At 41.5% G+C, this 23,952-nt stretch overlaps 1 protein-coding gene across 1 annotated transcript in view; it reads right to left on the minus strand.

Moving 5' to 3' along the window:
- Window positions 409–23,952, minus strand: part of LOC109840089 (cellulose synthase-like protein G3) — a 48,838-nt gene continuing 25,294 nt past the window's right edge. Inside the window, exons 2-6 of the mRNA XM_020408597.1 lie at window positions 19,366–19,515; window positions 2,955–3,080; window positions 2,149–2,601; window positions 1,701–2,048; window positions 409–1,209 (exon numbers count right to left, since the gene is read on the minus strand). Coding sequence (XP_020264186.1) covers window positions 658–1,209; window positions 1,701–2,048; window positions 2,149–2,601; window positions 2,955–3,080; window positions 19,366–19,515 — 1,629 coding nt within the window. The 3' untranslated portion in view covers window positions 409–657. The remainder of the gene's footprint in view (window positions 1,210–1,700; window positions 2,049–2,148; window positions 2,602–2,954; window positions 3,081–19,365; window positions 19,516–23,952) is intronic.

The following is a 23,952-nucleotide window of genomic DNA, read 5'->3' on the forward strand; positions in this document are numbered from 1 at the left end:
AGGATGCTACTAGAGTTCTTTGATTCGTCTTACCTTCAACTTAGTAGAATTCATATTCTACTAGAAATAGGATTTGAATTAAGATAACCAATTCAACACCAAATCAAAGATCTAGTGCGACGTTTTTTTGCAGCATGTTCTCAAGAAAATTCCCGAGCTACAGCAACACCAACTTCGCCAATTCGGATCCAAGTGTTTGAGGCAATCTATAACAAAAGCATTTTGAACAAAGATTACCGTACTAGATAGAACTGATCCTAATTTTTTCGCTAGAAAGAATGAACCGTAAGCTACGTCTAAATAAACCATAGAAATTTAACCTGAGATTTTGTCAATAATTTTCTGCATATTATACTTTTATTTGTTATCCCTTTCAATAGTTAATGGAATAAATAGAATCAATCAAAAGAATCAAGATCCAAGGTCGACATATCTTCCAAAGAAACAGAGGATTCCGCTCAGTAATATCTCAACTTTATGAAACCAAAGAGATGAACTACATAGGGCAACAGACATTTATTCTTGGTACTGAAATCATTCTGAAGCATAAACTTAATTAATACGTTGATCCGATCAACTCAAACATTGGTAACTTTTACCTTCTAATAATATATTGGTTGATACTACCCTCCACAAAAGAGAAATTTAAATCCAGCCTCAGCCTACGAGCGCAAAATATCCGAACATGCAAATGACCCCCGCAACCAAAATTGACGCGACGGTAATATTTTTCGGCATCCTGCCTCCATCTTTTCTCAAAAACATGGCCTCAAGGATCGGCCAGCAGTTCGCCACTCCAAACGCCGACAGGAACAGCGGCACGAACATTTTACAGAAAAAGTCCTCTCTACTCGTTGCCTTCAAAACCCCCAACATACAGGAGCTCAAGTTCAACGCAGCCGCTGCCCCAAGCAATACAAAGTAAGGTGAAGATACGCCCAAGTCGAAAACCCCGTTATCATAACGATCATTTTGTCCTTCTTCCGTCGCTTTGTTTGTGAGAGTAAAACCGGGAGCAGAGATCCCCGTTTGGTTCATAATGAATTGAATGGTTCCGGAAGCAAAGGATGTCATTCCCTTGATCATCCACATTCTTTGGTCACTCCACCATGTTTGGATTGTGCCGTTGTCCATGAGAAATTCTATGAGATCTTGGGAATATGCGGTCACGAAGAGGTAAGCGTACAAGTAAAACCAAGGATCTGACAGCTGCAAGAGCATATATAGTTGCCACGAATTGGATTTCATTTCAATTAGTTATATAGTAGTATCCCCATATGTTCAATTCTGACAGATAGACCTCTGAGATTGCCTCTTGTACTCACTAATTTTCACCCAGGGTAATATTTGCCAAAATCAGACTGTGGGGCTATATTATATTTTCTTACACTAATGGAGTTCATATGTGAGTATAGTACTCCCAAGGTCTCATATTTCAAGATATAAATTGAGCAATCGGCTTTAAATATTATGTACAAACTAGTAAGTTGGGTTTTTGGTTAATCACGTTTCCAATCTAGAGTCAAAACAAATACTAGTCTATAAGAGACCCGGATTTACCTAACAAATTCAGATTGTGACCTAAGGGAGACTAAATTCAGTATAAAAGTCTGACCATGTGGCTAAGAATTTATTAATTTCAGCAAGGATCTTAGCCATGAAGATAAGTAACCGTAATATATGAATTTAAAGATTCATACCTTTGGGAAGAGGTGCACACCAAAGATGAGAGCTAGCTGAGGCAGGAGAGCATAAGTTATTAGGGGAATACACCAAAGTGGCCAGAATGCATAGTGCGCATAGCCCATGCCCATTAGTAGAGAGCAATTTCTTATACCGAATGTGAGGGGACTATACTTTGAGATGGCCACCTCCAGGAGCCCTACCGCCCATCTCTTGCACTGGCTCAGCGCATCATTCAAATTTTTTGGCGCATCGCCTAAAAATGCATACCTCTCAGGATCGCAAAATATGGATATCCAACCTTCACATTGCATCCGATATCCAGTGTGATAGTCCTCTACTAATGACCCATATCTAAATCCAATCTGGAGGGGAAAAAATGGAATCATATGATTAATTAAGCATAAATGCTTCCCAAAATGTAATTTATGGTTAAAAAATATTCGTAAACCATATGATAGATACCTTGTCTCCCCATTTTGTGTCAAGTTCATAGTTACAACCAGCAACTTCGTGTGCCCTTTTGAGAACGGACTCAGAACGCATTGAACCACGATTAGCATCGGTCATCAAAAACCACTTCAGATCGGAAGGAAATGGGCTGGGTCCAGGTGATTGTGGCCCATAGAGAGAGCGTCGAACGAAGAAGCATCCACTTCCAACATAATTCGGGCCCCGTAGCCCATCAAGGCCTCGCGGGTTTATCCGGAACAAGCGCTTGATCTCACTGCCGTATATATCATTCTTATTTAGCCCTCGAAAGCGCTGCGGAAACTGCACGTACGCGAGTTTGGGTGCGATTTCGGGGTCCAAAATGTAGCAGAGGGCTCGTCGTGGGGTTTGTGGGTCGTTCGAGCTCATGTCGCAGTCCAGAGTTAGGATGACTGGTGAGTTGGACATTATACTGGACACTCTCGTCTTGTATTGATCGTACATATATATATGAATGTTTTGTACGTCAGATTCAATTTAAACACAATCCTAGCTACAATTCTTTGAATTAGAAAAAAATAGATTAATTGCAGTAACACCCCTATACTATGAAGTTTTAGTCACTTATACTATATAAATTAACTATATTATTAGCTTTCACATTCTGTACGACTTACAGGACATTCTTTTTTGCCCTAGATTAGCAAATTTTATTTATTTCAACATGTGGTTCGAACCTAACAGTATATGTGCTAATAAAATAATTTAAGAGTTATAAGTGGCTATACTCTCATACTGTAGAGTGTGTTTCTACAATTGACCCACAAAGTAATACTAACCAAAGCATTCAGAGCACCAGCCTTGAAGTGATGAGTAGTTGTTGGCCGCTTCTCTCTGGAGACATATATAAGGTTCGGCATTGAATGGCCCATAATATCGAAGTCCTTGCTACTTTCTAATAGCACCTGGTACAATAAATTAAGGGGGAAACACATGAATTGCATTCATTAAAAAAAAAAAATTTTTTTGGGGGTGGGGGTGTTGGTTGGTTTGTGAAAAAATCGTGCATATCATATCAGTTAACTACTTGAGTTATTAAACTTTTGCGAGATAAATTGAGTGAACATACTGAACAGTGGCTTCTATACTCTAAGATATCATTGATTATTTGATTTAAACAGACATTTTGTGAGTAACTTGAGCAATTTTCTATGGGCCATTTTCTCAAATTTTTTATAAAAAAAATCCATAGGTCATGAAAAACTCCTCATAAGAATTCATTTTAAACAAATGTAAGAATGATAGCTATCAGTCCCTCAAATCTTTATTCCTTCAATACTAGACCCTTAAATCTTTGAAATTGTTCATACATTCGCCAAGTCTAAAGGGATCATGCAAATTGGTCCACTGCCAGTTTTTCAGTTAGTTCTTGAAGACATGATTATGTTAATTCTTAACCACCAAACTTAATTACCAAAGTACGCCTTAAAATGGTCGGAAGCACAAAAATATTGTTGGGAAAGCTTAGAAATGGGTTGGGGGATTTTTGACGTTTGAAGAAGATGATTTCTATGACACGCGCCTTTACGGAAGCGTGCTCGCACTGAACGAGTTCGTGAGGCACGAGAGTAGATAACCAAACCAAACACGAGTGCAATCCAATCCAAAATACGACAAACCAATCCAAACACAGAGATATATGTAATTCGACAATTTGTCTACGTCCACGGGGAGAGGATGGAAAGATTCCACTAAATCAAGGAGAGTACAAAGGGTTACAAATCTCTCGAACACTCAAACTAACCCAACCAAAAGATCTCTCAACTTGCTCACAAATTCTCCCTCTCAATATGCTTAGAACACTCTCTAATTTCTCATTAGGAACCCTAGAAAATCGTGTTTCAATATATACCAAAACACAATCCCAAAGAAAATAGGAAACAAAGCCCAAGACCCAGCACGACACGTGGTCGACCGCGACGGTCAACCAAAACCAACGACAGAACCCAGGAAACATTACAGGGTCTCACGGTCGATCGCCACAGTCGACCGCAACCAATCGACAGAAACTAAATTCCACTACAGGGTTTGGCAGTCGACCTCAACAAGTCCAGAAACCACCCAAGCTTTTGTGCACGTTTCCAGTTGACCGCGCTTACCTCGCGGTCGACCAGTGGAGATCCAAACCTGTATTATGTTTTTCTCTCCAATTCTCTACCTCGGTGAAGTTTTTTCAAAACTGAGCCGACACCAAACAAAGAGCACCATTACGTCGTCTCTACAAACTCGGCTGCACCAATGTGATTGCCTACGTGCCCCCTCTCCCAAGGGATCAAGCCGTCTGTAGTTCATCCAAATGACAGTCAACGGTCTTAACAATCACGAATGTGCAACAAGTTTCAACAATGATCAAACTTGTTGCTCGGAACCACCTTTGTGAGTATATCCGTCGAATTATCCTTCGTGTGGACCTTCACAATCTCCACATAGCTATTTTCAAGAACATCCCGAACGAAGTGATAAAGAACGTCAATGTGCTTCATCCTCGCATGAAAAACCTGATTCTTCGCCAAATAGATAACACTCATGCTATCACAACAAAGTGTGACGGACCACTGCGAAACACCAAGTTCCTCCAAAAGTCCCCGAAGCCGAATAGCCTCCTTCACAGGCTCTGTAATCACCATATACTCTGCCTCCATAGTTGACAAAGCCACTGTAGACTGTAAGGTGCATCTTCAACACACCGGCACACGGGTCAAAGTGAATACATACCCCGTCATAGACCGACGTTTATCCAAATCTCCAGCATAATCTGAATCAACATAGCCAATACACAACTGTCCACCTCTAGTGTCCTACTCAAAACATAAACCAATATTGAGAGTACCTCGAATGTACCCTAAAATCCATCTCACGACATCCTAATGACCCACTCCTAGATCGTGCATGTATCTTGAAATCATACTCACCACCTGTGACAAATCTGGCCTCGTATATACCATCGCATACATTAAGCTTTCAACTGCGCTCGCATATGGAGTCTTCGACATCAACTCTCAATCTTCAACTGTCTTTGATGAAAGATCAGCTAAAAGCTTCAAATGGGCTCTCAAAGGTACACTAACTGGCTTCGTATCCATACTAACATTAAACCGCTGTAGAACCTTCTTCAAATAAGCCACTTGTGTTAAAAAAATTTCCTTTCTCTTTGTCTCTACCGATCTCTACTGTTTGGGGAGAAAATTGATTGTTTCATTGTAGGATTCATTACAAACTTCAGACGTTTACAATGAAAACAAAAATAAGTCTTTTTATAAGACTTTTACACAATGAAAACAAAACAAAAGTACAATTCTCTTCAAACAAACGCAGAGATCGTTTATCGATCTTCTGCTTGCGTGGGATCTTGATCTGTGATGGGGATGTTGATATCCGTGGACTACCGTCGATCAGATCTGATTACTGAAAAAATCAGGCAGAGCTTCGTTGATTCGCGAAGGAATCAAGAAACCGTAGGGCTTATCTCGGCAACGGCGAGATAATTGCTCTTCTTAAGATTATCGCAACGGGATAATCTTAAGGAACGGACCCGGTAAACTGCAGATCTGACGAGCTCCTCTTCTTTATGCCGACGAACTGATCCGATCTCTCCTCCTCCTCTCTGAAATTCGTGCACCTTCAGTCTTCAATCCGGCAGGGCTTCGCCTAACCTCCAAAATTCCAGATCCCGAACTCCGTCGATTCGCGAAGGAATCTAGAAGCAGAAGCGCTTATCTCGGCAACGGAGAGATAATTGCTCTTCTTAGGATTACCACAACGGGATAATCCTAAGGAACGGACGCGGGTGATGCTGAATTGAAGAATCTCTCTCTCTCTCTTGCGTTGAAGAACTCGATCACTCTTCAGTCTGGCAGGGCTTCGCCAATTCTCCAAAATTCTAGATCTGAAAAAAAGAGGCTCCAGGGGCTGTATTTATAGGCTTCAAGGAGATCCGGGTGGTTAAAACCGCGTAACAACCTGTTTTTGGGCTTGGAGACACCTCTGGGTGTCTCGGCGAGGCCGAGACACCTCTGGGTGTCTCGTCCTGAGCCGAGGGCTTGAGCCGAGACACCCTAGGGTGTCTCGGCCTTGGCCGAGACACCTTGGGGTGTCTCGTTTGTGCCGAGACACCTCGGGGTGTCTCAACTCAGGCTGAGACGTTCCGTTTTGTACATTTGTCCGTTTCCACCGTAACTTCTTCATCCGAACTCGGATTTGAGCGATTCAAAGTGCGTTGGAAAGCCGACGAAGAGTTCTATAAGCTCCAATGATTAGATCATCTGTGGAATAAATGAGACACGAGGGGTATTTCACCGTTTGTGAATGACACGAGGTTCCCGATCAGTTCGTGTCTTTGTTATTCTGAAATTCCGTTACTTCACGTAGTTCGTCGATTCACTTCAAGCGTTCACTGACATCAATCAACCTTCTATGAATCGGATAGTGATGTTCATCATCTTTTCTTAGCACTGAGCTGTTCGTGGAGACTTACAGGCAATTTTTGATGCCTACATATACCCCCTCCAAAGCGTTCCAGACTCATCTCTTTTATAGAAGAGGCTGGAATACTTTGGATGTGATTGGTCCAGCCTTCGATCGGTGTAAAGGACCTGTAGTTAGCTTCAATTCTTAACTCCTTCGATTTTTAATCTATTCGATGCTTTGACGAATAGCTGAAGTTCTTTCGGCGTTGCGTTTATCGCCTGGCCGTCGTCGAAGTCTCAAATCTAAAACTGATGAGTTGAGTTTGGCTCGCGTCATTGAATTGATTTAGAACTGACCCTTTCCGTCACATCGACTCTTTCATTGCAACGCATTGATTGGCGTTGACCTAGGGTTACGCATTGACCGGCGTTGACCTTAGAGTTTTGAACGTCGTACGTTGATTTTTTGATTGTAACGCGTTGACTGGCGTTGACCTAGGGTTACGCGTTGACCGGCGTTGACCATAGGGTTTTGAATCACTATACGTTGACTTTCATTGCATTGCGTTGACTGACGTTGACCTAGGGTTACGCGTTGACCGGCATTGACCGGCGTTGACCTAGGGTTTTCGGATCGCCTGACGTTAATACAGTTTATACTCGTACGTTTGTTGGAGTATACACAGTTTAAGCTCTTAAGGTATTGGAGCATGACGGTCCTAAATGTTGGGGCTGCAGGACCAACTATTAAAGCTGATTCATCTGCATGTGTGGATCTTATCTTGGTGTTGTTGGATACTCGAGTCACGAGACCAACTAACGGAGCTGGTGCGTCAATGACTCACATTTATAGAATTTTTAGCAAATTCTCAGCCATCAACGGGTTTGATGAGCCTTTACCGACTACCGTTTGAGTCGAGCTAGCATGCGGATTGTTTAAGTTATTTCCGCATGTGATGTTAAGCTAAAAGAGTTAACCCTTTTAGTGCTACGATATTGAATACGTAGACTTCATCTTTCTCCTGTGAAAAGACTAAACAGCAACGTGTATCAGACGTTGACTTAGGATTTTTGGCAAATCCTCAGCCCTCAACGGATTTGACGTGCTCTTACCGATTACTATTTGAATCGGGCTTACATGCGGATTATTTTAAGTCCGTTCCGCATGTGACGTTGTGCTAAAGGAATGGATTCCCTTAGACTTGATGCTACGATATTGAATACGTAGACTTTGTCTTTGTCACGGGAATAGACTACCCGGCAACGCGTGTTAGGCGCTGACTCATCCTTACTTAGGATTCAGGATAAAAGTCCCCAGACTGGAATTCCGGTGTCTTCTTCAATCGGTGAAAGACTAAACCGGTAACGCGTGTTAGGTGTTGGCTTATCCCTGCTTAGGATTCAGGATAAAATTCCCCGTGCGTGTGAAGCACGGATTATGGTGTTATTAATAACAACCTGCCACAATGTCGAATATGTGGGGCTTTTGTCCTTTTTACGGTTAAGGACTAACCGGCGACGCGTGTTAGACGCTAACTTATCCCTTCTTAGGATTCGGGATAAAATTCCTCAGACTGGAATTCCGGTATCTTTTTCAATCGGTGAAAGACTAAACCGGCAACGCGTGTTAGGCGTTGACTTATCCCTACTTAGACTTCGGGATAAAATTCTCCAGACTGGAATTCTGGTATATTTTTCAATCGGTGAAAGACTAAACCGGCAGCGCGTGTTAGGCGTTGACTTATCCCTGCTTAGGATTCAGGATAAAATTCCCCGTGCGTGTGAAGCACGGATTATGGTGTTATTAATAACAATCTACCACAATGTCGAATATGTGGGCTTTTGTCCTTTTTACAGTTAAGGACTAACCGGCGATGCGTGTTAGGCGCTGACTTATCCCTTCTTAGGCTTCGGGATAAAATTCCCCAGACTAAAATTCTGGTGTCTTCTTACATCGGTGAAAGACTAAACCGGCAACGCGTGTTAGGCATTGACCTATCCTTGCTCAGGATTCGGGATAAAATTTCCCGTGCCTGTGAGGTACGGATTTTAGGAGTTGAAAAAGTGGTGTCTTTTCTTGAGGCAAAGACGAACCCGAAATGGGAGAGGAAGAATTTTATATTCTATCTCCCGGCACTGAAGAGGAAGAATTTTATATTCTATCTTCAGTTGGAAAGGAAACTCGAAGTGGGATCTCCACCCCCAGAATCCGAACAGATGAAACTAAGAGTGGGATCTCCACTCCGAGAATCGACAAGATTCGGATAACCCTAACTGTCGGAAGGTTTGATTACCGAACTAAAGATAAATTTCTCGTTTATCGAGAGTGAATTGTGGTTTTGGTCCTAACTATAGGAAGGTTTGACCAAGCGGGGGTTTGAGATGACCTTAACTGTAGGAATGTTTGATCACTCGATTTGAAAGTGGACCTCTCGTTCATTGGAGGAATCAAGAGGAGACTTTGGTTTTGGTCCTAACCGTAGGAAGGTTTGACCGAGTGGGATGTTTGAGACGATCCTAACTGTAGGAAGGTTTGACCGCTAGATTTGTGGATCTCTCATTCATTGGAGGAATCGAGAAGGGATTTTGGTTGTGGTCCTAACTGTAGGAAGGTTTGACCAGGTAGACAGTAGGAGTGGGAGTACGAATCATAGTAGGGGTGTTGACTTGTACAAATCACTCAAATGGGGTTCTTGGTGTTAAGTGATAGGGACTTAACACGAAAGGGTTTGACAATTTATCAAGGATGGACAGATTAAAATTCCAAGCATTATATCCAGACTCTAACCATGAAAGTGTTGAGTGCACGAATTCCAAGCATTATATCCAGACTCTAACCATGAAAGTGTTGAGTGCACGAACATAATGGAAGTTTGAATGGATTAAACCAGATCCAGACTCTAACCATGAAAGTGTTGAGTGCACGAACATAATGGAAGTTTGAATGGATTAAACCAGAAAAAATTTTAGTGGACCCACTGTCAATAAATTTGATCAGTGAGGGATTTTATAGTGGAAGACTATGAGTCATCAAATACCAATGGGAGTTTTGTGAGGGAAGATTGATCTAATGAAGTGATCGAATCTCGTCTCAGCAAAAGAGTGTTCGGAAATCACAGTAAGAGTTTAGTGTTTATCACTTTATTCATAATGATCAGGTTATCCCTAAGAATATTACATTTAACATTCTTCTGGAAACTTCCTGTTACATGAATCATCCACCCCTAGTTTCTTCGCGAAACTGGGTTTATCGTTGCATTCGGTTGCATGATCGGGTTATCCTTAAGAATATTAAGTATAAAATTCTCCAGGAACTTCCCGTTAACGGTAGGAAACAGTTTAGACTCATATACCTATTGGAGTATAGGAAGGAGCAGTTTATACTCTTATACTTGTCGGAGTCTTGGAAGGAGCAGTTTATACTCTTATACTTGTCGGAGTGTTGCCATTCTCATTTGGCTTTCTTATACTTGTCGGAGTGTAGGAAGGAGCAGTTTATACTCTTATACTTGTCGGAGTGTTTGAGACTCGGATTCAGAGGGTTAGCCATCGGTTAGCTTCTTTCGACCTTCCTCATTCTGAGAAAGCGTTCGGCCTGCTCTCCGCGTACCTTCAACTCTTTCCAGGTATTGAGCGGCTCTACTCCCATAACGTCCAAGATGTTAATGGACAAGTTGTTATGACAGGTTTGCAAGACGAATTCCTCCGTGACGGGATCCTTGCAGTTCATTGCCTGATTGCGGAAGCGTTTGATGAAGGTATCCACCGACTCTCCGTCTTTTTGTTTCTCATCGAAGAGTGTCCTGATCGACACTTCGGCGTCATCATCGAAGAAATGAGCGAGGAACATGCTCTCCAGGTCCTCCCAGCTGTTGATGCTTTCAGGCTTGAGACGGCGGTACCAATCGAAGGCAGGCCCGCGCAGTGTGCCAACGAATGATCGCACCATCAAGGGCTTGTTGTCAGAAATTATTCCCAAATGAGACTTAAAATATATTAAGTGCTGAGTAGGGGAACCATTTCCGTCAAACGGCGTGAAGTTGATCAAGTTGAACTTTGCCGGATATGGGATCGAATCCTACTTTCTTGGGTAGGGAGACGGAATACCGGTTCTTTTTATCCCCTGAACAGACATCAGCGCGTTGATTTTGCTCTCGAGGTCCTTTATTTTATCGTCCTCGATCAGCGCGTTGATTTTGCTCTCGAGGTCCTTTATTTTATCGTCCTCGTCTGTATCAGATCTTGGACGACTCCTGAGAGGAATAACGGGGCCACCCCCAGCATTGTCATCTTTGGTGAGACCACCCCCAGTATTGTTGTCCGTAGTGGGACCACCCCCAGTGTTCTGGTCAATGGGAGGGTTATCAGCCTTAAGGTGTTCATCCGTATCTGAATCGCTATCTGTTTGATTAGCATTGTTGCGATGGCTGGATTCACCGAATTGATTAGACAGAGCCCGAATTTGTTGATCATGCTCTTCCCTTATTCGTAGCATAGCCATTTCCATTTCGATCTTGAATGCCTCTTTCTGCTTGGCTAAGGCATCCTCAACCATTTTGGCTACTTCCTCGGTGTTAATCATAAACACTTCACGGGATTGTCCCGGACTGGATACTGTATTATCAGAAGCGATTGCTGAGTTAGCATCCAATGCTTCATCATCCGAGGATAACCCTCTCTGCATTCTCTGATAATCCCTTTGTCTAATAGTTCCTGATCGTAACCGGGTTAGACGATGCGATACAAGCGGATCAGAGCTAGAAGGTCGAATCGATTTTTCCTTATCAACCATATTGATAGTAACCTCTGGGGGTTCGTCACCTTGCACGACCGATCGTTTCTTACGGAGACGCTTTGGATTGGACTTAGCCTTTCCATTGGAGATCCTCTCAAATACTGAGACCCTCTGCGGAGCGGTCTTGGGGAAGCTACACGCTGATAATACTGCCCTGATAATTTTGGTACACGGACAGTGAAAGTCCATTTTCCGGGTACTTCTCTTTCGAGATTTATTCGTACCCCCAGCCCAATAGTACAACTCATCGACGTTGCGGTCAGAGCAACCTATCGGCTGTTTACATGAATTCTCAGGTATAACGCATTCTTCTGTCTGACGCATTTTCATCTGAGTAAACATCGCCTTGTTGGCGTCTACAGGAGTCACACACTTGGAATCACACCTTTGTGAGGGTAAAACCTTAACGGGATCCTGGTTTTCTGCACGCACCCCCAAACGGGCCGTTGTAGAAATCAACTTGTTAGGAGGTCGCGTACGACCCACAGTCTGGATGTTTGCTCGGGGTTCCTTCAATGGTCACAAGCGTTCCTTAACAGGCGCTTTGCCTCGATCTTCGGGTGGAGAACCGTGGTGATCCTTCAGAGGAATCCTAAACTTGGGGAAATCCCCGCTGCGGTGGGGCTTTACCGGAGGTTCGGGATCTGAAGTTGACAAAAGCTTGATGATAGTTCCGTTTGTTTTTGCCTTAGGCGCTAATTTGGCTTTTGGCACCCAAACTTGTTTGGATCTTTCCGTTTGTTTTTGCCTTAGGCGCTAATTTGGCTTTTGGCACCCAAACTTGTTTGGATCTTGGCGATCTCTTAACTGCCTCTTCCTTTTGCATTTCTGGATCTTGGCGATCTCTTAACTGCCTCTTCCTTTTGCATTTCCTATGCTTTTCGCACAAGGGTCCGGGTATGCGCAAGCAAGGCACAACGCTTCTGGATTCGCTCCTCGAGAGTAGAGCGGGTTCGTTTGACACAAATCCATTCGTTAATTGGAGGTCGGGAGGAGGATTCCGATGCTGGTCGTGGCGATAGATTAGCCACTTGGCGCTTTCTGAACTCCAGATCTGCTTGGTAATGGAGTTCATCCACCTGATCTAAAGCCTTGGTGAATTGGCGCGCGAGGCGTTGGCGTTTCCTTTGATGTGCTCTTTTTGATAGAGTTGGCGTGCCTTCAGCAGTCGGCTCCTTGATCGCAAAGGAGTTTAGATCTGCAGATCTGGTCTCATTGGATGCCGGTGGATCATTGCAAGGTGCAACTATAGCAGCGACGACGTGGAGATCGACTTCTTGGATCTTCAGATCTGGAGACCGGCGGATCTTCTGGGAGGAGGAGATCTTCCTGCACTTATGAGGAGGAGCAGATCCGGAGGAGGAGGAGGAGATGTATTCTTCAAATTTCTGCTGGTCGAATTCATACTCGACCTCTTCAGCCATGGGGATCTTGATCGTCGGCTGCGGCACGACAGCTTCGGCAGCGAAGCTGTTGGCTCCCACTGTGGTCGCCAGCTTGTTTGGGGAGAAAATTGATTGTTTCATTGCAGGATTCATTACAAACTTCAGACGTTTACAATGAAAACAAAAATTAGTCTTTTTATAAGACTTTTACACAATGAAAACAAAACAAAAGTACAATTCTCTTCAAACAAACGCAGAGATCATTTATCGATCTTCTGCTTGCGTGGGATCTTGGCCTATGACGGGGATGTTAATATCCGTGGACCACCGTCGATCAGATCTGAACTAAAAAAAATCGGGCAGAGCTTCGTTGATTCACGAAGGAATCAAGAAATCGTAGCGCTTATCTTGGCAACGACGAGATAATTGTTCTTCTTAAGATTATCACAACGAGATAATCTTAAGGAACGGACTCGGTGAACTACAGATCTGACGAGCTCCTCTTCTTTATGCCGATGAACTGATCCGATCTCTCCTCCTCCTCTCTGAAATTTGTGCACCTTCAGTCTTCAATCTGGCAGGGCTTCGCCTAACCTCCAAAATTCCAGATCCTGAACTCCATCGATTCGGGAAGGAATCTAGAAGCAGAAGCGATTATCTCGGCAACGGTGAGATAATTGCTCTTCTTAGGATTACCGCAACGGGATAATCCTAAGGAACGGACGCGGGTGATGCAGATCTGAAGAATCTCTCTCTCTTGCGTTGAAGAACTCGATCACTCTTCAGTCCTGCAGGGCTTCGCCAATTCTCCAAAATTCCAGATCTAAAAAAAAAGAGGCTCCAGGGGCTGTATTTATAGGCTACAAGAAGATCCGGGCGGTTAAAACCGCGTAACAACCCGTTTTTAGGCTTGGAGACACCTCTGGGTGTCTCGTGACTTTTTTAGGGCTGGAGACACCCTTAGGTGTCTCAGCTTGGGCCGAGACACCCTTGGGTGTCTCGGCCCAAGGCCGAGACACCCTTGGGTGTCTCGGCCTTGGTTGAGACACCTTGGGGTGTCTCGTTTGTGCCGAGACACCTCGGGGTGTCTCAACTCAGGCTGAAACGTTCCGTTTTGTACATTTGTCCATTTCCACCGTAACTTCTTCATCCGAACTCGGATTTGAGTGATTCAAAGTGCGTTGGAAAGCCGACGAGGAGTTCTATAAGCTCCGATGATTAGATCATGTGTGGAATAAATGAGACATGAGGGGTATTTCACCGTTTGTGAATGACACGAGGTTCTCGATCAGTTCGTGTCTTTGTTATTCTGAAATTCCGTTACTTCACGTAGTTCGTCGATTCACTTCAAGCGTTCACCGACATCAATCAACCTTCTGTGAATCGGATAGTGACTTTTATCGTCTTTTCTTAGCACTGAGCTGTTCGTGGAGACCTACAGGTAATTTTCGATGCCTACATCTACCCCTAAAATGCGCTTTGCCTCACCTAAATCCTTCATTTAAAACTCCTTTGAAAGCTGAATTTTCAACTCATTTATAGCGGATATGAAAATAGAAGTAACCAACATGTCATCAACATAAATCAATAAATAAATATACGCACCTCCTTTCTACTTGCGAAAATACACGTAAGGATCAAACTCGCTCTGAGTGTACGAATGACCAATCATGAAACCATCAAATCGCCTATACCACTGTCGAGGATATTGCTTCAAACCGTATAGCGATTTCTTCAACCTACAAACCAACTTATCCTTCCCTGCAGCTCGGAATCCCAACGATTGAGTCATATATATTTCTTAATCAAGATCATCATGAAGAAATATCATCTTCACATCCAACTGATCTAACTTTAAACCATACTGTACCACCAAAGCTAGCAAAATCTGAATCGAAGAGTGCTTCACCACAGGAGAGAAAACCTCGTTATAATCAATACCTTCCTCCTGAGCATAGCCCTTCACAATCAACCTAGCCTTGAACCTCACTAGAGCTCCTTCAATGCCCTCCTTCTTCATGTATACTCACTTGCAACGAATCGCCTTCCGCCCATTTGGAAGCTCAACAAGCTCTCATGGATCATTCTTATGAAGAGACTCCATCTCCTCATGCATAGCTAACTGCCACGACTCAGCCTCCAGACTCTACTCGGTATCTCTAAATGTAGTAGGCACCAACTCATCGATACTCTCCACCGGAAGTGCATACGTAACTACTGTGTCGGTATACCGTGCTGGCATCTGTATGTCTCTCATCTATCTCCGAATCGCAATAGAATCCTGAACCTTAGCCGTCGGTCCCTGATCCTGCACATCTATACCTGTATCCTCCTCGTCGTTATCGTGCTCACCTAGCGTCACCTCAGTCGGCACTCTAATAGATATTATACCATCTGGACAATGTGGAGTGGCATCGATCTCTACCACCAGTGATATCTTCTCTGTTGGGTCGCTCTCCACCTGATGAGAGCTGGGAAGCTTTAAGATAGAAGCCTCATCAAATGTGACGTCTCTACTCAGCACAATCTTCCTATCAACTGGATCCCATAGCTTGTATCCCTTGACATCATCCTTGTATCCTACAAATATGGTCTTTCTAGCTCGATGTTCTAATTTATCTATCTTCACATAATAAAATACAGGGCACCCAAATACCTTAAGGTGGTCATAGTCGTGTGCTAGCTCTCCCGACCACATCTCCATAGGGGTCTTCCCCTCAATCTCAGATGAAGGCAGCATGTTAATGAGGTGGCTCACATATGATAGTACCTCAGCCCAAAAGATCTTTTCCAAACCACTCTGTGATAATAAGCATCGGACCTTCTCCAGTAAAAACCGATTCAACCTCTCTGCCACCCTATTTTTCTACGGTGTATGACTAACTGTGAAGTGTCTCTCTATGCCCTCGTCTCGACATAGCTGCTGAAAGGGGTCTGATGTATACTCGCTGTTGTTGTCGGATCGCAACATCTTGATCTTTCTCCCAGTCTACAATTCTAATCTCTTCTTTCACTCTACAAATAAATCTAGGACTTTACTCTTCTTCGTCATGGTGCACACCCAACAATGCCTAGAATAGTCACCAACGAATATGACGAACCAATATCGACCACCAAGTGATGCCGTCTTGATGGGACCCTAAACATCTGTGTGCACGTAATCCAGGATGCCCCTCGTCCTATAGATGGTTATCCTGAACTTCACCTTTGTCTTCTTGCCAAGAACAAAATGCTCACACAAATCAATCTTCCAACTCTTGGCTCTCTTTAATAGCCCCTGCTTGCACAAAGCCTGCAGTGACTTTTCTCCTGTGTGCCCTCACTTATAGTGCCAAAGTCTACTCATGTCCACCTCTGAAATAGCTGAAGCTACCAACCTCGGTGTTTCCCTTCAGATAATACAAGTTTTGACTGCGGACTCCCTTCATCGCCACCAATGATCGCTTAATAACCTTTGCTACAACATCCTCAAAGGTTACCATGAATCCCTTTGCCTCCAAAGCTCCAACAGAAATAAGATTCTTCTTCAGCTGTGGAATAAATCTCACTTCTTTTAATTCACGGACTACTCCATAGTGCATCCGGATCCTCACGGTACCTATCCCACAAATGCCATAAGATTGATCATTTCCCATGATAATAACACCCCCATCGAGTCTCTCAAATGATACAAACCAATTTCGCCTAGGGGTCACATTATAAGTAGTGCCAGAATCAAGCATCCAATCTGATGCATCCACATGGTTCACCTCCGAAGTAATCAATAGAGAAAAGCTCGGATCATCGGAATCATCGCCTTTTGTAATATTCACCTCATTAGCCTTCGGGCCCTTATTTTTGTCATTCTCCTTCTCTTCGAATTTCGAGCAGCCTCTCTTCTAATGTCCTTGTTCCTTACAGAACACACAGTGGTTCTTAGCTAACTGGTGATGGCCTCTAGACTTTGACCTGTTCCTATTATCACCTCTCAGATATGGGCTTCTACCTCTCGTCGATAACGTCTCTCCTGAAATACTAGCGTGGGAAGTCTCCTTGTCCTTCCTCCTCAAATCATAGTTCGTCAAAGCATTAGTAACTTTACTATATGTGATAGAAGATCTCCCGTTCAACAAAGTAAGCACGAATGTATCATACTCCTCATCTGGTAAGGAGCCCAAAAGAATAATAGCCTTGTACTCATCCGTAATCTTCTCATCCACATTAGCTAAGTCCGACAACAACTTAGTGTAGTTATTCACATGAACTGCTAGTGAGGTGCCCCTAGACATCTAAAATCTAAACAATCTTCACAGCAAGTACAAACGGTTCTCAACACTCTTCGTTAGGTACTTATTGTTGAGAATCTTCCACATCTTCATTGCAGACGACACTCCAATCACATCATACTTCAGCTCCAGTTCCAAACAGGACCTGATCACCCCACAAGGGTTCATATTCATCTTTTCCCATACCGCTTTTTCATATTTTTGGTGGCCTCTCATGGACCATGATGGTCTCCTCCAAATTTTGAGTATTGAGCGCATGTTGTACGTCGCTCATCCGCAAATCAAAATTGATCTTGTTGTTATATTTAACCACACTAATTTTACTGTTCTAAAAACCAACTTGAACTATACCTGCCATCATACTGTTTTCACCAACTTCTTCTCCCATACTCACAAACTCCAAATTGTAGAGGAAAAAAAATTCAAACTTGATAGAATTTAGAAGTTACCTAACTGAACCCTAGAACGGATTACAAATAGATCTCCTAACCATATAAGGGAAGCAAAATCTTAAACGGCAACCCCAAACACTATCTCCACCCGAAGCCTAGAACTCCAAGAACTAAGCTTCCACGACGAATCTTCCTCCACCTAATGCCAAAACGCTAGATCTGAAATCTGAGCTCTGATATCAATTGTCGCGCGCCTTTGCAGAAGCGTGCTCGCACACCGAACGAGTTCGTGAGGCACGAGAGAAGATAACCAAACCAAACACGAGTGCAATCCAATCCAAAATACGACAAACCAATCGCAAACACAGAGATATACGTTGTTTGGCAATTTGCCTACGTCCACGGGAAGAGGATGGGGAGATTCCACTAAATCAAGGAGAGTACAAAGGGTTACAGATCTCTCAAACACTCAAACTAACTCAACCAAAAGATCTCTCAACTTACTTACAAATTCTCCCTCTCAATATGCTCAGAACACTCTAATCTCTCCTTAGGAACCCTAGAAAATCGTGTTTTAATATATACCAAAACACAATCCCAAAGCAAATAGGAAACAACGCCCAAGGCCCAGCATGACACACAGTCAACCACGACGGTCGACCGAAACCAATGATAGAACCCAGGAAACCCGCCACAGTCGACCGCAACCAATCGACAGAAACTAAAATCCACTACAGGGTTTGGCGGTCGACCGCGGCGATCGACCGCACCAAGTCCAGAAAACCACGCAGGCTTTTGTGCACATTTCCGGCCGACCGCGCTTGCCTCGCGGTCGACCGTCGGAGATCCAAACATGTATTCTATTTTTCTCTTCATTCTATAAGTTATAGATTTTAAATTAACGGATTTTGGGTTTAAACACATTAAGAACTGTCTTGGCTAATATCTCCTGAGAATGTTATATTTGAGAGTAGATTCCCCTCAAATTTAATGTTAACTGGCTTGAGAGGCCAACTTACGAGGGTCCTTAAGGATTTAAAAGATGTATGAGTATGAGCAATTAGATGCTACCACCAAATGAATGACAAGCTAAGTACAGTACTCTGTTAAGCAATACAATTAAGTGTAATGAAAGTAACTAATCAACTTTATTCCCAAAAGAAGAGAAGTCGTGATGTGGCAGTCGCCAGCATCATGACACATTTTCTTTATTTTTTTAAGGCAAACAATATGGGGAGATGCCCTATTCAAAAGATTTTATAAAGTTAAGCCTCCAAAGAGATTATGCAAAGATTAAACATGACACACTTTCTAATCAGGAGCTCCTTAAAAGATTGAAAGGCTACCTTTACAATTCTATATTAATTCACATGGTTTAAAGAACTCACATGTGATTAGAGAAACGTTAATTGTATACTAGTAGTACTTTATTTTTATTTGTTTTTTATGGAATAGTACTTTATATAACTAGTTATACGAGTTGTTTTACATAACTCGATCTAATGAGCATCACGAAATGTTTCGAGTATCCATTTACAGCATTTTAGATATAAATTGAGGGAATTTGACCCCCAGGGTTGAGCTATTGGGCCGTACAAAAGGCCAAGAGCCAAATTAAGCTCAAGGCTTAAAGTTACGCGCATACGTGAACATCCTGAAACATTTCGTACCATATTAGAAGAGCAGTCAGAGTCAGATGTGTATATCATTAAAAATGTTCCGACTTGCGATCCAATCAGGATTAATTGTTTTTAGTGGTTTCGAATCCAAACAGATTAGCTAATTTGATCTATCTTCATGCATGGGTTTACAGCCTAACAATTTAATTGTTAGAAAATTGTGCGATAAATAAAATTTTCTAATTTTGAAGAAGAAAAACATGTGTACGTTCAGGTAGAAATTCATCACTTTTATTAGAGCATTCAATTGGTAAATGTTTAAAATTACCTGGACAACTGCAGGATGATCGCGACGGGTGTAGCTCTTCCATTTCTTAAAAGCATCGCATTCTTCAGCATTGTTTTCCAAATGATCACTACGAACATAACCCTTCTCCATCACATTCTCAACGTTTTCTTTCATTTTCTCGTACATCATCTACATAAGAAATAATAAATTTTTGCAAAAAGGAACATTTTTCAAGCAAATGAAATGATCCATGCATGTTCAAAAAGGAAGAAGGAAGTTGCTATGTTTAAGATTGATTTTGCAAAAGCCTTTGATTCCATTGACTGGTTATTCCTCATTGAATTGTTGAAAGCTAGGGGTTTTGGTAACAAATGGTGCTCTTGGATTCTTCACATTATATCATCCTCCTCTTGTGCAGTTCTTGTTAATGGCTCACCGACTAAATTTTTCTCATGCAAACGTGGTCTCAAGCAAGGTGACCCTCTTTCTCCAATGTTATTTAACATTGCCGTTGATGTCTTGAATAAAATGATTATGAACAATGTTGAGGAGGGTCTTTTATCATCTCTTGGGCTCAAAGAACCTCTCAATCAACTAAGAATACTTCAATTTGCCGATGATACTCTTCTTTTTGCTAAAAGCTCTTTTAAGGATATCTCTATTCTTAAAACTATTCTCTATATTTTTGAAGACATTTCTGGATTGAGTATCAATTACTCAAAATCATCCCTCATATATTTCGGAAGATATCCTTACAAAGCACAAAGACTTGCATCTTTTTGGACTGTAAAGTTGAATATTTACCTATTAAGTATCTTGGTCTACCTCTCAAATATGGCAAACTTGCCAAATCAAATTGGCAACCCCCGTTAGATAATCTTTATAGCAAGCTGGCCTCCTGGAAAAAAACTTCTCTATCGTATGGAGGTAGACTGATACTTTTGAATTCAGTTCTTACATCAGTCCCTCTATACTATATGTCTTTTTATAAGCTACCTATATGGCTTTCCAAAGAAATAGACAAAGTTAGAAAAAATTTTCTTTGGACAGGCAAAGCAGATTCAAATAACTTCAAATGTTTAGTGAGCTGGAAAAAAGTATGCTTAAGTAAAAAAGAGGGAGGTTTGGGTGTTAAAGACATCAATTTATTCAATTACTCCTTACTATCTAAATGGTTATGGAAATGTATGGACAAAAATTCTTCAACTGGAATCTTTATCCACAATTTATATGCACCTGAGGGTTCTTTCTTGCAATCCAGGAATTACAATGCATCTAATTCATCTTTTTGGAATTCTGTTCTATCTATCAAAGATGCTTTTTTCCATAACATTAAGTGGTCTATTGGTTCTGGAGATAATGTAAGATTCTGGGAAGATAAGTGGGTAGGATTTAATACCCTTGCAAGTGTTTTTCCAGAATCTTATAGGCTAGCCCTCTCCTCTAATGTTCCTATCAGTAGCCAAGGTAACTTCTATGACAATGATTGGCAATGGCATTTGCTGATGAAAAGAAGTATCTCTCCAGGAGCACAAGCAGAAAAATGTCTATTCTGAATCTTATCAGGGACTTTCATGTATCTCCCAACTATGATCAACCCCAATGGAATCTCACTCCTAATAGACAGTTCTCTGTCAAGTCTTTCTACAGCTTTCTTAATCAAAGAGGAGTTATCAACCCCTTGTACAAAATTATCTGGAATCCTATTGTCCCCTCTAAAGTTCGTATCTTTCTTTGGCTCCTTACAAAAAACAAATTGCATACAAAAGATGTTCTGCAACTAAAAGGTTGGAATGGAGATTTAGCTTGTTCTTTCTGCGGTCTTGTACCAGAGACCAGGGAACACTTATTCTTCTCATGCCCTATAACCGTGAGAGTCTGGGAACACTTCAGGATCTACTACTCACCTTTTAATTGGCCAAGTACTTTGGATGATCTCTTGCTCAGTCTTGAAAGTCTGCATGAAATTCAAGGGCTTCTTTGGCGTATTTTTCTTGCTGCAGTCTGCTGGAATATATGGACATCAAGGAACAAATGCATTTTTGAACGAGCTCCTTTCTCTTTCAAATCTATTATTAACTCTACAATATCTGCTATAAATGCTTGGGCAGGCTCTGGAAGTGGATTAGCATCACAGAAGATTAAGGTCAAACTGGAGGAAGACCCAATTCAAAGAAGCACCTGATATTAGAGAAGTGATGTGGCTGATCCTTTTTGGGGTTTTTGTAAAACTTTCCTATATGGTTTTTTCTTTTTATATCTATTGGGCTATAGAAAGCTTAGTTTCTCTTTTCTATATATATGGCTGGCTTTTGTTCTTTCCTATATCTGTGTCAACGGTGAATGACGGCAAGGCCCTCTCTTCACCTTCATGGATGTTTGAAAGAAGAAAGTTATATATCACTAGTCTTGAGAAACTACTTTTTCTATCTTCCAATACATGGATACATTTCGTATCCCACTTTTGTAACAAATCTTTTTTATAATATAAATGACAGGGTATATCCCTTGTTTTTTGCTAAAAAAAGAAATAATAAATTTTCTTTTGAATAACCATGAGGAATAATATATTACACAGTTAAGTTAAATATAAGTAGCCTCAGCAAAGGTAAATAGTTCATTAATTTATCACTTTTTTTTGGATGAAAAACTTTAAACTTGTATAAATCATGAAGAAAAATCAACTTGCTTTCTCCAGTGACAGTAACACTTCCTCTCAAGTAGTCTTTTCCCAAAAGCTCATCAACTTGCTTTCTCCAGTGACTGTAACACTTCCTCTCAAGGTCTCATGCATTCAAACGTATGGCAGTGGCACCCAATCTTAAAAAGAGGCTACTCACAGGCTCATAGGCATGAAATCTCTAATCTCTTAAACACTCTAGCTCATTTCTCTATTTCAGGTAACCTCAGTCATGATAAGATCATATGGCCATTTCAAGCTTCTGGAACTTTCTCTGTTAAATCCTTCTATGCTAGCATCACCCATGGGGGAGTTATTTCGAGCCACTTCAAATCTATTTGGAAGTCCCTTGCTCCACTGAAGGTGAAAGTTTTCTTTTGGCTTGCTAGTAAACTTAAACTGAATACCAGGGATGTTTTGTTGTCCAAAGGATGGTCTGGCACTCCCTTCTGTCCTTTTTGCAATGGAGATCCAGAATCCCAAGACCACTTGTTCATAACATGTGCTTTTCCCTCCCAAGCATGGTCTTCCCTCCTCTTCCTCTTTCCATCAGATTCCAAGCCATTGCACCTGGAGGATATGATCTCGGCAAATAAGCAATCTTTTGGTCATGATCTTGCAACTATCTGGAATATTGTGCTTCAATGCTTTTGTTGGTGTATATGGAACAGTCGAAATAACCTCATTTTCAACGGCATTGCAATTTCTCCACTCCAAATTGCCGCTAATGTTGCTAGATTCATCTTATTTTGGACAGGCAGCTCTGCTTCTAAATCTGGGATCAAGCAGCATAAGGCGGCCATCAACTTGGGATTCAAGAAGATAGCTCAAACACACATGGAGGCGGCGGTGGATGACAACTTCTCAGTAACTAATTGATCATCGGCAGTACTTTGGGTTGAAAATGAAAGGATGGTAAGAAGATTCCATAGGGCGGCTATCCTAAGGGAGTTCCAGGCACTTGTGAAGTAGCTAGCGGCAGTTTATGTGGGCGTCTACTTTTCCTTCTGTTTGCACTGCCTGGTTTCATAGCCTTCTTTATATTTTCTGTTTTGGAGGATTTGTACTGTGGTTTGTGTTACCAGGTGCTCAATCACATAGTTGTCTTCTCTTTCCTCTTTTTTTTGTAACAGGGAACCTCTCCCTGTCTTTCAGTCAAAAAAAAATCATGAAGAAAAATCATAACTTGCCCATTAGACTACAAAGCTCAGGAAATTAAAAAAACATCATATAATTGTCGATTCTCCTTGAATTTAATCTAAACTAGATTTTTTTTCTAATTAATAGATTCAAATTTCTTAGGTAACATTTTTTGCTTCGTTATCCTTATGTACGTGTATGCTTCAATGTTTTTAGAATAATCATCCATATTACATATTAACCATTTTATTTTATTTTTTTTGATGACTAACCATTGAATAATTTCAGCTGACCAAACTTAGATACCTGCTCCCAAATACAAACTTAAGGAAACTTCACGATAAAAGTAAATAAAAAGACAGAAGTTTTATGAGAAATATCTATATATATCCACATACGTCCTCTTGTATTTTGACCCAAAAAAAAGCCCCGGAATCTTTGCGTCTCGCGACCTGTGACTACACATTCAGTTGCTTAGGGTATGTTGGGATACCATGATGATTATTGTACAGTGTTTTTAAAAGGCCGTGGTGTTTTTCTCCAAAAGTACTTCCATAATATCATAGTAAGTATTTTTGGTCAATGATAGTTTGGTCTTTTATGATATTTATATTAAACATATTTTTTAATATATTAAATATTAACTGGGATACCATGATGATTATTGTACAGTGTTTTTAAAAGGCCGTGGTGTTTTTCTCCAAAAGTACTTCCATAATATCATAGTAAGTATTTTTGGTCAATGATAGTTTGGTCTTTTATGATATTTATATTAAACATATTTTTTAATATATTAAATATTAACT

Source organism: Asparagus officinalis, chromosome 5 (assembly GCF_001876935.1).
Source record: "Asparagus officinalis chromosome 5, Aspof.V1, whole genome shotgun sequence".
Lineage (NCBI taxonomy): Eukaryota > Viridiplantae > Streptophyta > Magnoliopsida > Asparagales > Asparagaceae > Asparagus > Asparagus officinalis.